The sequence below is a fragment of the Poecile atricapillus genome, chromosome 16 (genome assembly GCF_030490865.1).
Source record: "Poecile atricapillus isolate bPoeAtr1 chromosome 16, bPoeAtr1.hap1, whole genome shotgun sequence".
NCBI lineage: Eukaryota > Metazoa > Chordata > Aves > Passeriformes > Paridae > Poecile > Poecile atricapillus.
Genome location: NC_081264.1, coordinates 2,074,405 through 2,090,351, shown reverse-complemented (window position 1 = coordinate 2,090,351; position 15,947 = coordinate 2,074,405). Strand labels below are relative to the sequence as shown.

Below are 15,947 nucleotides of genomic sequence, written 5' to 3'. Positions count from 1 at the left end.
TTCCAGAGGCAGGAGGCTGCGCACAGGATGGTGCTGGGAAAAGTTCCCGTCCTGGCACCACATCCCCCGGACAGGCGGGGCTGTGGGAGCAGCACGGCAGAGAGAAAGGCTGGAGTGGGATTTTGTTTAAAACAAAGTTCAGGAGAAGTGTGGCTGGAGTCAGCAGAAATCATGGAAACCCTCAGGCAAGACACCTCTCTGCATGCAGCAGAAAGCAAACAGTACAGCCAAAATATGCTGGGACCAAACCACAACCTGGCAATGCCCCTTCCATAGGGAAAGATTTTCACTCCTCCAGCCACAAGTACTATTTTTTCCTCTCCTTTAAACCTCAGCATGCTCTCTCTCTGAGAGCCAAACCACCCCAGCAATTTGCTGCCCTCCACACAAAGCAGGTGGGATGAGCCCCGGTGTTGTGGAAGGGAAAGCAGCACTCCTCCCTCTCCAGCTCCTGCAGGCATGGCCACCACAGCGCTCTCAGCAGACCAAGAGTGAGTGCCCTCCCCTGGGCCCTCCTTGAACCCAAATGCTCTGAGCACCAGGGAACCTTGGCCAGCCTCAGTGGCACGAGCCCAGCCCCTCTCACCTGGCCCAGGGGCTGATGCTTTCCAGGGGTGCCCATGGGATGCAGCTGCCTGTGCTGAGCTGGAGCCATCTCCCCAGCACACCAGCAGTGACAGCACTGTCCCCAGGGCTGGGGCCAGCACATGATGCACTGGGGGTTACAAATGACTCATTAGAATTGGTAAGAAAACAGAGGAAAATGGTGATGTTGGAGCCATGTGCTCACACCAGTCCCCAGTTACCCCACAGAGTGTGACAAAACGACTCATTTTGGTTATCTGCTACTCTCTGCCTTTGGCTCATCATTGCCAGACAGTTTCAGCCCTTGGCTCACTCACACCCTGTCCATGGCCAGGGAGGGAACCCCCAGGCACAGCTGGGTTTCCACTCACACTCTCATCCTGCTCTGCTGCCTGCAAGGTGCTGGTGCCCTTCAAAGGCTCACTAAGGCTAAAGTGATGTGCCAGCAAGGTTCTGCCACTGCAAACCACAGCTGAATGTTCCACCACTGCAAAACTGCTGCAAGTGTTGCCATTTCAAGGAAAACTTCCAGAAATCCACATTTTAGCCCTGCAGCAGTTGCAGGAAAGCTCCAGTCACCCAACCCTAGAGCCAGAGCTGTGGTGCAGTCTCCCAAAGATTTGGGATCTTTGCAGCTCTCATCACTTCTTACAAGACCTGAAAATGAAGGATGTGGCCATGGTCTGGGTTAATCACAGACAAATCTTCTAAATCAATATATCTATTGGGAACTCCAGATCCCAAAACAGACGCCAGGACCATTAAAAAGCCAAAACAAATTAAAATTTCCACAAAATCCAATAAAAAACTGCAAGATTCTCAATGACTCCAGGGTAGTTGTTTAAGTTTTATCTTTTTGTAAATCTTGCTATCATGCAGAAATGTCAACAGCATCTGAATTCCGGCCTCCCCAGTTTTCCTCTGGACTTTCTGAAAGCCCATTTTGAGGCAGAATAAAAGTTATTAGATACAAAAGCAAAACAAACAAGGCCCTTTCATCAGCTAAATATGAAACACCCCCATCCCAACTACCACGTAAACTAGAATTTGAAAAAAGCCTCGTAGATTAAATGCTCAAAAGCACTTTTACTGTTAAGGTCTTATTTACTGCACAGCTCGGTGCTGACGAGGCAGGCCCGATTCTTCCCTTTCTCATGTAAATCAGGAGTTCATAGAAAATCAGAGTTCTACAGACATCAAATCCCTGTAGGATCTGAGTCACACTCAGTGTCTGTGAGTAGTTAACGGCAAGATTATATTTTGCAATGCTAAAAGCCTTCATTTATTTATTCTCTTATTTATGGATGGGGCATTAATGCTTTATGAAGGTATTTGGGGGTAAACGGATAGCTGGGAACGTGCTCTGCACAGACACAACAGCAGCAGGGGATGGAAAAAGTTCCAAACAGCCCTTTGAATTCCAATTTTACAGCATAATGCTGAATTTATAGATAGATAGCTGTGCCCTTTTGAAGGAACAAGCATCAAGACAGAAAACGAATTAAAATTTAATCTTATTGATTTCCACCAGCTCAATCTCAAGAGCAAGACAGACGCTGCTGCTGCTGCTTCCAGTGCCTGCACTGCATCAAATGCAGTTTTTCAGAGGGCTGACAGCAGGGATGGGCTCCCGTGGCTGTTGGCACCCACAGGGTGACGTGGGGGGACTGGTCCCAGCCCTGGCCACGCTGTGGTGGGTCACAGCACGAGGTGTCCCCTCCCTGGCACGGCGGCGGAGGCGAAGTCACGCCACGTCCTGACGCGACCTCTCCCATAAATGAGCGCAATGTTTCGGAGGAAGCTGACGTGAGCTGCTTTGCAGGGACATGAGCATGGGAGCTGCTTTCTGTCTTCTTGCTGGCCTCTGAGCAGGAGTCCTCCTGGCTCTGGTGCACAGCAGGGACCTCCAAACATTCACATCTGGCTCGCAGAGAGCTGGATGTGAGCACCCGTGGGCTCCACAACGCCAGAGAGATGGCACAGGTACCTCTGTGTGCACATAAGCAGGAATTTTTGGGACACATAGGTGACTTGGAGGAGAATTCACCCAGCCAAGCCATGGTGGGCTGCTGAGTAGCAGCTTCCTCCAGGACACACTGCCCAGGAGAGCTCAGCCAGCCCTGTATCCCAGGAAAGGCACAGAGCAATGCTGCTCTCCCCTCCCTGGGTGGGCTCAGCAAGGGTCTCGGAAATTTCTGTTTAAAGCACAAAAACATCTTCAAGCCCAGGTAGGTTCAACTGATTTCAAGGGAAGGTGGAAGCAAGGAATCCCAGGAACGCCCAGTGGAATAAAGCTACAGCTAAAAATACACACAGATGATCTGTCCTGGTTATGGGGATTTGAGGTGGAAGGAAGATGAATTCTGTTCATACAATAACACATCCCAGAGGTGCAAATTAAAGCCCTCAAGGAGGCTGTGTCACGCAGCCACCCCCTCTGAGGTGCCAGACCCAGCAGAGATCAGCTTTCTTCCGCAGGGGAGACACTAAAATCACTCACAGGGTTTAATTTAGGAGATCCCCAATGTCTCCATCACTGTCAGCCTCTGGATGAACCGAGGCATCCATCCCAACCTGATTTCTCTGTGCCACCCTGCCAGCAGCCAGCTCCTGGAGAGGAGCCCCTGGGCACCCTGCAGCCAAAACGTCCCCCTGAGCTTCCCACAGCACTTTTCAAAGGCTCCTGGCAATTGTAGCCCCCATAACTATTTTCAAACATCATTTTGTTCCTTCGAGGACTGAACACACTTTTGAAAGTAGGATTCAAATGCTTCTGACAGTGCTGCCCACTGTCTGTTCTCAGACAGTACCAAAAAACATTAATTCCCATTCTCATAAATCCTTTCAGAAATGGCACAGTTGACACAGTTGAAATTTTGGCTCGGATACATAAATGTGTGTTTTTCTGTGTTATACTGCAAAGATTTCCCAAAAAATACATTTTTAGGTGCAACTTCACAGCCCATCTTTGGACACAAGAGAAAATGGCTTTGGTCAGCACATAGCAGGGGAGAAGGCGCCTGGATCTTTAATATCAACTGTTCCTCCACAATCCAAGTCCCCCAAAAGCTTCCCAAATGCAATCACAGCCTCATAGTGCACGATTTGACTGCAGTCAAGAGCAGCTTCTCTCCACTCTTCCCCAGTAGAATCTGTACAGTCACCTTTTTTTTTTTCTGGAAATCAATTACATGTCCAGCAGAGTGTAGCAAGAGGGGATTACAGGTCACATTTTCCATAATTATCCTCCCTGACACCGAGGAACTTTTCAAATCATACGCATTAAGTAGGTCACAAGAGGGAACAGCAGCGTGATGGGCATTTAGCATCAGAAAACCTGAATTTGGAGAAAATGGGATACAGTCCAGCGCCGCCCTCGTCCCAACCCCTCATCCATACGCAGCACGGTGGTGAGAAAAATATACAGACTTCCCTGATGAACCATAAGCTAAAATTAGAAACCATTCACGCCTGCAAAGCCACAGCTATCGCCAAAAGGAAAGTAGGTCACAGAATGGCTGGCTAACTTGATTTTCCGGCTTTTCTAGCTGCGCTGTCCTCACGTAACCCCTCGTCTCCCATGGAGCGTTTTTGGTCTCTCCTTTGTTCGGGGTATGAGTGGCGGCAGTGTGCGGCTCCGGCACGGCCTGGCAGGAGCGGTGGGAACGGGCTCGGCGGAGCACAGAGCCGCGCTTCACGGGGAGCTCAGCCAGAGCCAGGCAGAAGCCCCTCCACGAAGCTGTCGCCTCCCACCTGCTCGGGGATTGGCACGAGGGCTGGCTTTCTGCCCCTTCCACAAGGTTGCTCTTTAAAGATCATTTCAGGCTTTGCCAGCACTTCTGGGGCGCTTTCCTTTCTCGCCTCCTCCTGAGGCCTGAATATCCTCTTTTTATTTGCATTTCTTGCCGTGCACTGCCTCCCTCGAGCAAGCCACAAGCCAAGTGATGCGAGTAAATCTGGCTTTCCTTCCCTTTGTGCATGGGCTGGAGCCCTGGCTCAGCCCTTATCGACGCTTTTCCCACAAGTAGACCTCCAGGCATCGACTTCACTGCTTTTCCACGGCACAGAAAAGGCAGAAAAGCTTGAAATTTGGCTCAGTGACCTTCCTCGCTCTAAATCAATACATTTCTACCTGGCTTGCAGTCCTTTGCTCCGACCAAGCCACCTTGCAATTAACTGTAAAGCTGCAGATCAGCACAGGAGTGTCTGGACCTCTCCCATGGTCACAGAGAGCTGGATACATCTGCAGGATGTGTTTCCATCAAACCCACCCTCCAGCCGACCACCACCCACTCCTTTCCACAACCCCAACTGACTCTAATCCCAAAACCCTTCCTCTTCCAGCTTTCCCCCTCCTGGCCTCAAAGGACGAGCAGTCACCACTAAAATGCATCCCAAACATGTGGTACTGAGGCTGAAAGCTGAGCCCCTGAATGTTCTTTAGAAGAGCAATTACAACCTGATTCCCACCCTGGTTCCTGGAGCCTCCACAAAGACAACACCCAGCACTCACTTCCCCAGCTCAGCCTCCCCCTGCTGTGGCACTGGAAAGGGTCTTTCCACCCCTCAGCCACCACAGCTGGCCAGTGGTGCTGTCAGCTCTCTGCTGCCCACAGACAGATCCTGTCTTTTGGAGAAGGAGGAACCTGCTCAGCCTGCTCTGGTTTCTATCAAGCCAAAGGGAAGGTTGTTGGTTGGAGTCTCCTGCCCACAGGCGGGCTCCTCACACACGACACGCAAGGGGACTTCACAAGAACAGGGAACAATCACTGTTTGCCCATCCCTGGGATAATTCAGACATGAAGACAGAGCCAGATTTGAAATTATATACACATTTTGGTGTCCAACGTGACCTTTGCTTGCTGGGCACCCACCTGGAATGAGTGCACCCACCACAAAGGTTAATGGTGAAAGTCCTGGCACCAAGCTGGCTGAGATTGGGGTGCCACCAGCTCTGAGCAGTGTGTGACAGTGTCCCAGGTGCTACACCCCTGGACTTTCCAGGAGAAAGGTTGAACTCCATGCCCTCCACAATCTCTGCCATCACCCATGAGACAAGGCACAAATGCCAAGGGACTGCCCTGAGTGGTGGTGAGGCTTGGAGAGCAGATCCTGTCTGCTGTGGAGAATGTGGTGGGAGGGAACGTGTGACCCTTCTGCTGGCATGGGCAGAGATGAGAGGTGACAAAGCAGGACAGCCAGCCCTGAGCCAGCTCCAGCCAATGGGGACTGCTACAGTGCAGGCTGTTGGGGATGTGATGGCTGAAGATCACTTTTCCCTCCTGCTTCATAACCATCACCCATTTCTTCCCCTTGTAACGTGGTTCAGCTACACAAGAGTGTTCAAGGAGGATGGGGCTCAAATGAACAGGAATAAAAACGTTTCAGAGCTCAGTTTTTTTGAGCCTCCCCCCTTGCACAGGAGGCACAAGCCATCTAGCCCAGGACCCCCAGAGAGGGCACTTGGTGGTGAGAATGGCTTTGAGGAACACTCAGCACCTGCCCCCAAAGCCCAGTGCTGTGAAGCCATCACCAGCTGGCACTTGCTAATGCTTCAAACACATCGACCTCAGCCTTCACCCACTCACACAACACACCGTGCCAGCACTGGGTTTCCTACTGCTCAGGGAGAGAAGCAGATGGAAAAAGGAAAACCAGGAAAATTGCACTGCCTGGGAGCGCAGGGTAGGCGATTTTTTTTTTTCTTTTTAGGAGTCAGGCACCTGGATTTCTGCAGCTCCCAGTGAAATCGCAGGCCTTGCAATTCAAAATAATTAGCGACTGGTAGTTTTCCTTTTATGCAAAATCATCCTTTTTATCCAACACCTAAATGAAAATGAATATGCTTGATTATCTACCAAAGGGCCCAATTTCTGAGCATCGCTCCGATGCACACAGCAAAATTCATCTCTCCTTGGGCTGCTATTACAGGCAACGGCTGATAAATGAGCGGTCAAGGCAGAGATCCAGAGCCAGGGATGCCAGCCTGACCTTTGTTAATGCTATTTACAGCATCAAATGTCCACAAATCCAGCCATGGCTGCATCCACATCCTTGCTGCTCCAGCCTGAGGGGCTTATGGGCAGCCAGGAGAGCTCACAGCTGGCCTGCCAGTATTAGAGCACCACAGATGTCACCTTCCATCCATGCAGCCCACCCACCATGTCACAGCCCACCCCTTGAGGCAGCTTTCAGGCTGGTTCACTCCCAGGGGAGAGGATGAAGCAAACTGTTTAACAGAGAGGAATCTGAAACATGTCTTGAATGTTCTGAGGCTGATCACAGGAAACCCCCCAGGCAGGTTCTTCAGAAGACATTAGAGCTCATCCACACCATCCTGACCGTGCTACATCCACCCCACTCCCACACCCTTCACCCCAAAGGTAACACCCAGGAAAATCCCCCACCTGATCCTTACCAACCTCCCCATCCCTGGCCACGGTGACACGGCACGACCACACGTTTGTCCTTCCATCATTCCCAGACTCACCCTGTTCTCGTCGTAGATGATCTGCACCAAGCTGCGATGTTTGGACTCGATAGGAGGGGGAGAGATGGGTTTTTCAGGCTCTGGTGGTTTGGCTGCTTCTTCCTCCAACTGTTGCTGTGGAAGGAGAGGGGGGAGGAGGAGGGTGAGTCACAGCAAGAAACGCAGCCGTCCCCATCCACACGAGACTCTGTGTGGTGCCGTGACCCAGGTAGAAACCGCCATGGTAGGAGACTTCCTGCGAGACACGGGCAGGGACGGGGAGAGGGAGGAGAGCTCGCAGCAGCCCCAGCCACGCAAGCGCAGCGCTGGCCTGCCCCAGGCACCCACCCTGCGCTCGTGGGTCGGCGTGCTTTAGGTATGGAGGATGAGGACCTGCCTCAAAGGAGCCTCCTGGAACGGGCCTGAGGCTAGAAATAACGATTTTACTGGGAACACTTAAATGAAACCACAGCTCCAGCCCGGCTTTCTGCTGCTACCTGCCTCTGGAGCTGTTGCTGCGTGCAGGGAGAGGTGGAGGAGCCAGGGGTGATGAGCAAGGCTGCTCTCCACCCTCAGTTTCACCCTTCAACGGAGTGGTTGGAGGACGTACCTTGGGATGACTGTTCTCAATTAAATGACTTGTGCACCAGCCATCCCTGCACTTTGGAATATCAGCAGCTAAACTTGATATTCCACCTGCAGCTCCGTCTCTCCCAACACTGTGAGGTGGGAGGAGACATCCCAGCCCTTCCTGTAAGTTTGAGGAACTGCTCAGCTGAAAGAGGAAATCACAGATTTCTCCAGGCTGCTCCTGGGGCCAGCCTGTGAGGAGGGAGAGCGCAGCCGTGCGCGGCAGCTGCGGGGCAGCACAGGAACGGGAGAGGGAGCGGCTGTCAAAAAACGCTGAGGATTTTTTCCCTGCTAGGCTATGAATCTCCAAATATTTTTTTTCCTGCAGCTTAAGCATCCCCTGTTGAAGCATGAGGAAAATTGAGAGAGTTTTGTACTAGGGAGAAAATGCACCTGGGACTTGGCTTGCACCAGAGCTGAGCACACCACTGACTTCCTGGGGACAGTGGTGGCTGGTGGCCTGAGAAGAAGGTGAGCATCTATTCCTCCTCCCCATCATTGCTGCTCCTGCTGATGACACTTTTAGCACACCAGGATGGGAGGATGCACTTGGGATGAACCCAAGAAAGCACTTAAGCACCCCAGACAGGTCTAATGGCTTGGCTGAGAAAAGTCACACTCCTAAAATTGTGTTTCGATGGATGAAGCACCCCATGCTGTTGACTCCACCTCTCCACTGGTGGGTACCTCTCCCCACAGAGGGAAAAGCAGCACCTTAGGGAACATCAAGATACAGCCAAAAAAGCTGCTGTTGCCAGCCAGAGTGGGGAGCAGGAGAGCCTGTGTCCCATAAATTGGCATCACCAATAGCCTTAGAGTCACCCCAGCCACGAGTGAGAACAGCCAGGAACTGCCCAGCTTGGACCATCTGCATCCTGGAAGGGGACGAAGCTTTCCCAGCACTGCAGGGATCGGTCCCTTCCTGCCTGCAAACAGCCCCACCGTGGCACAGAAGGCTCCAACCACAGCAGCAGCCCCAGCCCTCTGCTGTTCCCAACCAATGCCACATCTCACGTGGCCCAAACCACAGGAGAGGGGACAAGAGCTCCCCTGGAAGCCACGGCTGCAAAGCTGTATTTGACATCATCACAGAAGCAGCACTTCCAGGACCTACCAGCTCTTCTCGGCACCCTATCACACATCCTCACTCCCATGGGATGAACTCCAAAAACTCCAAAGAACAAACCAGCAAAAGGGATCAGACACATCTACTTATCTTGGGGAAAATATTTGTGTTAAGAAAAAAGTCAAAGCATCCAAAACTTGGCTGTATCGTTCTGGAAACCCACAAAAATTCTGCCAAGTGGTTGGGTGTGTAACAAGGGATTTCAGAGGGGAGGGTTTGATGGCCTATCAGGAAACGAAAGTTTGCCACTAAGTGGAGGCTCATTAAAAACAGCTCATTAGAAGAAAAAATAAAAATCTAATTATAGCTGAAATACAGTAGAGAATTAAACTCTACTCGCTGTGGTGTAGCACTGTATGGATATTAAAGGGCCAGATGCTGGGGTAAGGATGTGAGGAGGGGCTGGAGGCAGCACACCTGACTGCAGCCTGCGACAGCTACTCCTGGGAGCCGTGGGAAATGGCAAAGCAAAATAGGTCAGGGTTCCCAGACAGGGACAAAATGGATTTCTTAAAGGTCTGCCACAAAAGCCAGGCTGGGACTGTGACCTTTAGAGGGAGAAAGTGAGATGAGAGATGAGTCTTGACGGCTCCACACTCCCTCCCTCCTCCCAGCAGTGGCTGCCCAAGACCTCCCTCCTCTCCCCAAATGGAAGACAGGGCAGCAGGTGAAGGATGCAAGATGCCACCATCAGCCATAGCCCTGCCACACCCAGGCCAACCCATTCCCAAGTGGAAGAGGTGTCCCCTGCAGGAAAGAGACCCTTTGGCTGGACCATGTGCTACAGAGGGAGCACTGCAGGCTGCAGCACTGGTGACAAGTTGGGTGATGTTTCAGGAAGGTCCCAGTGCTGCAGACACCTGCCTGCTGAAGCCAAGGCTGTCACACACACACTGCTGCCATCACCTGGGTACTGCCCGGGGAGAGCAGAGCCTTCCAGCCACAGGGCAGCTCTGAAAACCACTTTCCAAGAGAACACAGCAAACTCAGCCCGATGGAAGGGGAAACCCTGGAGCTCTTCCACCCAGCCGGCTCCACCTCCATCACCAGGTGGGAGTGTTGTACTCCCGGAGAGCCCTGGCTGAGCTCAGCGCCCGGGGAGGCTCAGGCGCCACTGCAGAGAACAGCCCAGCAGTTTATTTCTCCTTCACATCCCCGGTACCGCTGCCAGGAATAAATGCATAAGGATTATCCTTCCCTGTCAGGAAGAGGGGGAGAGAGGACTCAGCGAGAGATTTAAGCGCATATGGCGCATGAATGAGCGGGGGATGGCTGACGGAGGTGGCCTCCTGCCAGGGGTGTGCAGGGTTTGGGGAAGGTTTCTCAGCTTGCTGAAGACGTTTGCTTCTTGCAAAGTCCAGGCAGAGCCTTCCCTGCCATTTTTGGAACAACCAGAAAGAGATGGTGGATTGTGGTTGGTTGGGTTTGGTTTTTGGTTGTTTTTTTTTTTTGCACAGCCTTTCCATACAAGTGTATTTAATTACCCTGAGAAGGCCTCCCAAAGACAGAGGGGAAAAGCATTAGGATATTCTGGCTGCATACAATTTCTCCCCTGCTCCACTGACGTTCCTGCAGGAGCAGTATCTGTTCCAGGCTCATTGCTTTCCCTCACTCGTGCTCCTGCACTGACAGCTCAGATGCACAGATGCACAAAACGTTCCTGGAGCATCTCAGACAGGACCCCCTGCTCCAAAAACACTTCTTCCCAGATGTGCTAGCTCTGCTGGAAGGACTGGGATGGGGAAGGCTCCAGCCAGAGGGGGAAGGAGGCCATAGTGGAAGGGGGTCAATTTTGCTACCATATGACTTTGCCACCATGTGCCAAAAAAGAAAAAAAAAGAACAAAATAAAAGGAAGGGAGGGGACACTTTTACTGCCAACAGCCACTTTCACCTTCTTCCCCATTTAACAGAGCATTTTTGTGGGAAGGAAGAATCATAAAATTTGTTCATAGGGAAGAAATAAAGCAACTGAGCAGCCAACAATAAAAACCCCATTTCCTTACGGAAGGACAGTTTGATTGTAACGGCGAGGAGCATATGCTGCTCCTGCCAGCATCAGCAGCAGCTCCTCAGCATCCCTGAAAAGTCAGGCAGTGGATCATTGGAGCTGCCAGTCCTCCCAGCTCTCATGACAGGGACCTTCCCTGCCCTGCCAGGGATGTATCCCACCCGGAAAGCCCTTTTTCCAGAGCAGGAAATGACCCTGGTTTGCAGCTCTTTCCTCAACTGTGAGTAAAAAACATGGACCAGGAGCCAGGCTGCCAGGTGGGAGAGGACACCAACATTTTGTCTGAGCTTCCTACGAGGCAGAGGGGAAGGGCTGCCTTCACCCAGCTCCCACCAAAGCCAGCAAGAGGAACCTCTGTGGTTTCCATTGCTCCAGATGTTCCCCTGGGCCCCAGGAGCTGGCATACAGGGCTGCTGCCTCATCACACCCCCAGCACAGCTGCTCCTGCCCACTCTTGGCTTCCTCTCCTCCAAAAAGGCAAAAAAGGGGTGTTCACATTAATTAAGCCATATTGTTTGAAAATAAATTGAAAATATTCCTGCTTTGTCTTGCAGGACAGAAAGGAACTGTGTTTGGTATGGGAAAATACAGATGGGGAAGAGCAAGTGCATGCTCATTCTAAGGAGATTCAACAAACAGCCCAAGCAGAGATTTTGCTCCATTCCCAAATTCCTACTGTTGCTCCAAACCCTTGGGAAAGGTCATTCCTCTTGGGCAGTTTGGGATTAGCAGCCATCAGGGAGTTAAGAAACTCATCCCAAGCAAAGAAAATAAAGCAACCAGAAAAAAAGAGGCAGAGAAGTGATTTGCTTTAAGAAGTGAAAGCCCTTAAGTCTGTGGGTTTTTTCACGGACATCCCTGAAGGTTTTGTCATATTAATCTCTTAATGGGTTTATGGTAATTATGTACAGGCCAACACCAAGTGGGTTATCCTTCTACTGGGGAGTGCTCCTGTGCAGGGTAAAGCTGCAGCCAGGAAGATCAGATTCAAATCCCTGCTCAAGCACAGCCCTGACTGGAGCTGGATCAGATGCTGCTCAAGGCTGCAGAGCTGGAAAGCCCCAGAGAAAGGGGACTGGATGCACTGGAAGGGCCATTTGGTCATCACAGCAATATTTTAAACAGCTTGGTACTGAATACTGGCAGCACCAGCACTGGAAAGAGAGAATTGCTGGAAAAGAAAAGACCTTGTGCTGTGCTGGGCTGTACGGATGACTCGGACAGCCCAGGCTGTGCTCCCAGCTCTGCTGCTCACCACTTGCATGCCCACTGCCAAGGCCCTGAGGACACATTTTTTTTTCTCTTTCAGGTTCTCTGACGTGCAAAGAGCTACAAGCTGGGTTTCCAAAGCTCCCTCCCTCACCTTGTGACTACCAGCTCCACACTGCAGGCACAGCACCCATGGAGCACACAGATGATCCTGGTGCACTGGCACTGCCACTTCCCCTCTGTGGCCAGGCAGGGGCAAGGACAGGGCCAGGGGCAGCATGCAGAAGCAAGGACACGTGTTCCCCTCCAGACCACATCCTCTTACCTGCTTCTTCTTCAGCTTGGAGATCTGCTGCTCCACCATGGTGATCTCGCGGTCTACGCGGTCCATGTTCTGAATGAGCTCCTCCTTGGAGAGCCGGGCGGGCAGCAGGTCCAGCTCGGCCTCAGGGTGGGCAGGGCTCACAGGAGACACGGGCTCCAGTTTGCCAGTCAGGCCACGATCCTGGGAAGCATAAAACAACCAGATCATCTCTCTCCCAGGAGCCTCTGGATCCTTCTCTCATCCTCCCACAGCTCCCTGGCCTATTCCCAGCCTTCTGAGATACACAAAACCCTCAAAAAAAAAACCTGCTAGACTAGGGAGTACCAGCTGTCAGATCACATCACCACAGTGCTCCACAACCTCCAGCATCTCCAAAGAGAACCAGGTTATTCTTCCAGAGACAAGACAGCAGCTCTTCCTCCTGACAAAGCCTCAGAGGCTCGCACCACCTTGAGTGCTGCTCACGCTCTTACAGGATCAATAAACCCATCCATATGCAGGAGCTCCCAGCACCACTGTCCCTCACAGGGCTCAAGGCCACATCTCTGCAGAAATGAGACACCACAGTCACGTCCTCTTCAGACAATGCCACAGGGACCAGAGCAGCATGAACCATGCTGGAGGAGAAGGGGCTATGAGAGCACCCCTGAGAGGAAAGAGTGGTGCCTTCATGGCCATCTCATTCTCCATTTCTAAATTCTCTCTTCCTAAACCCTGGGGATACTCTGAGCCTTGGATGTTGAATGCCTCCATCCAAATATGGAGAAAAAGGGGATAGGTGAGTCAGGATAAAAATAGACTGAACCAACATTTTTCAAATTCCAGGTGAAGAGGCTCTCAGCTCTTTGAGTCAGAGACTGGAGAGATCAGCAAAACCTCCGTGGCCATGACAGGGAGCAGCTCTAATGGTCCAGGGCTGAGGGAAAACACATCCATATGCTCAGCTTTGACCCAGCAGTGCAACTAGCTGGTACACCAGGAGCATCCTGCACACCACCCTCACCCTCTGCAGCTCCAAAGCAAATGTGGAGCCCATTTCTGGCACCACAAGCTGCGTGCCTGGATGAGCCTGACCCCACGGATGAGCACACCTGGGATGAAGCCACTGTCCCCACAGATGGGGATCATGGCACACCACCAGCCTACCCTGACCCAGGACACTCCTCTCTGGCAGCCACCCAGCGCCTTAATTAAAAGTTTATCTATTCATTTTCTTAGTGAGTGGGTGGGTTTCTTTTCCTGGAGGGGGAGAAGAGGAGCAGTGACTCTGTTTGTAACCCTAAACAGACCCTGGGCAGCTGCTGCTGAGGGGAGGGGAGGGATGAGGGGAGGCAAACAAGGGAAGAAGTCCACACAACTTTGCCACCTTGATTACAGCAGCCCTGCAGAAATCCAACATTGTTCTGGTGCTGAGCACCCTCCCCTCCGTGCTGACACCCGTGAAAGGCCAGGGCTGACCCCCTGCCATGGTGGAGCTGGATGGTGGCTTGGGGATCCCCCTGTGCTCCCCCATCTAACCAGGGATGGTGGATGATGGCTCTGGGTTACTCAGCAGCCTTGCTGCAGCTCCTGCTGAGCGTGGTGAGAGTGCAGGTACCACCTGGTACCACTCAGCATCTCAACAGCCCCTGCTGGGAGGTCTCCACCCTGTCCCTGCTGGGTGCAGCCACCAACACCCTTCCCACTGCTGCCACCAAGGGACAGAAAAGCAAAGGAGCGCCCCAAAACCCTGCTCTCACCATCCTGCCTCAGCCCCACCCAACCCCAGCAGCACAGAGGCTAAGCTGGATGCATCCAGCATCCATCCAAAGAGGAGCCAGAAGAACATGAGAGCTTTCTGGAGAATCCTGAAGGGAAGATCCCTGTCTTGTGTTACTTTCCCAGCATTAGGCATCAAGAATGGTCAGTCTGCTGCAGTGGGAGGGCTTTGTGTTCTCCACAGCTGGGGTTTCTTTGTGGTTTGGGTTTTTTTTTCAAGTCAAGAGGAGCAGGACAACCACAAGAAGCAAAAGATAAATTAGGTGTTCATGAAATCTCGTTCAGATTAAGGCACAGGAAGGGGAAGTGGCAGTGGCTTCTAAGTGGGTAGGTTTTTCTAAAGGAAAGGAAGTTGCCTGCCAAAAATGCAGGAGAGAAAGGCTCCTCACTGTGCACATGAAACAAATGATACTTCCTCATGTCTGCCAATATGCAGGACAGGGCACAAAACACCTTGGAAACCTGGTTCCTGATACATTTTTATCTTTTTACCTTGAGGAATCTGAAGCAAAAGAGCAGCAAAGCTGAGTAAGGGAAATAGCTGCAAATCACAGCACAAACATCATCCTCATTTGGTATTAGGAGATGATTACAGCAATAGAGAGAGGCAATGTGTCCTTGGACCTCACATACTGGGCACTGTCATGTCACTAAATGTCACTAAATCAACCCTCTCAATCAACAAAATGACAAGCAGCAGAAAGAAGGAAAAAATAAAACAAAAGAAAAAAAAATCTTGTCTATATAGTGCTGACATCCAAAAAGCAGAGCTCATGGATTTATGCAAGGCATAAAGAAGCCCTTAAAAATCACAAAAGTGGATTGAAAAGAGATTTGCAAAGATCAGAGTCCACTCAGAGCATGGAGTAGACCCCGATGGTCAGAGATATTTCAACTAGTGCTCTGCTTCCTACAGCTCTCAAGAAACCCTCAGAATATATTCCCCTGCTCTAGACAGTGTCATACCCTGAACAAGTGCAGTGTGAAACGTGAAATTCTCCTTATTAACGTGAAGTCACAGACTTCCAAACCAGCAAGAGCCGCGAGAGGTGGAATAAATCTGCTGGAGGGAAGAAAACAATTACTGCATTACTCAAGTTGGTATTTTTTCAGTAATTACACTGTTTCCATGTGATTTGTTTTTACACATGGCTAACAGCTACTGCAGCTCCTGTTTATCCCTGGCCTTGTTTTGTGATTTATATGATAACAAGGGTGGGTGTGAGGGGGGCAGAGGCTGCACAAACCTCCCTGCAGCAAGAGGAGGTGCTGGCACTGAAGAAAACAATTATCACTGAGGAGGTTGTCAAAGAGCAAGGCCAGACTTTGGGGTGGGTTTCTTCTACATGCTCAGGAATAGAAATTCCCAACATAGCTAATGGAGCAAGCCTGCAAATGCAGTGACTTTAAAAACATGCAGAGGAAGGAAAAGGATCAGCCAACTGCCTATTGATGCCTTGAAGAGCAAGTAGGTCTCCAGGTAAATTTGATGTCCCTGCCTTCAGACACATCAGCATCTGAAAAAATTCCAGTGAGAGCCCCAAGTGTGGTCCCAGGACACACTGGAACAGGCACCAGCCCATCTCCACCTGCTTATTTAACATTACTGACCCAGCCTGTGATACTCACAGGAAAGTCATGTGAGTTTTGGGATTTAAAAGGGCATTTGTGCCCCTTTTCAGCTCAGCACCTACAGCTGGATGCAGCCCAGCCTTCCTGAAGGGTCATTTTGCTCAGCTGCTCACCACCCTCAGGAGACAGCAGATAGGTAGCTCTGCTCCATCTGCACCTAACTCTCACTGCAAAGTGCATTTTGACCTTGCTGATCCCTTGAA

At 51.3% G+C, this 15,947-nt stretch overlaps 1 protein-coding gene across 11 annotated transcripts in view; it reads right to left on the bottom strand.

The window, feature by feature from the left end:
• Positions 1–15,947, bottom strand: part of NCOR2 (nuclear receptor corepressor 2) — a 227,268-nt gene that overhangs the window by 103,421 nt on the left and 107,900 nt on the right. For all 11 annotated transcript variants that reach the window (XM_058851341.1, XM_058851345.1, XM_058851346.1 and 8 more), the window contains exons 5-6: positions 12,355–12,534; positions 7,076–7,189 (exon numbers count right to left, since the gene is read on the bottom strand). In XM_058851341.1, the coding sequence (XP_058707324.1) occupies positions 7,076–7,189; positions 12,355–12,534 (294 nt within the window). The remainder of the gene's footprint in view (positions 1–7,075; positions 7,190–12,354; positions 12,535–15,947) is intronic.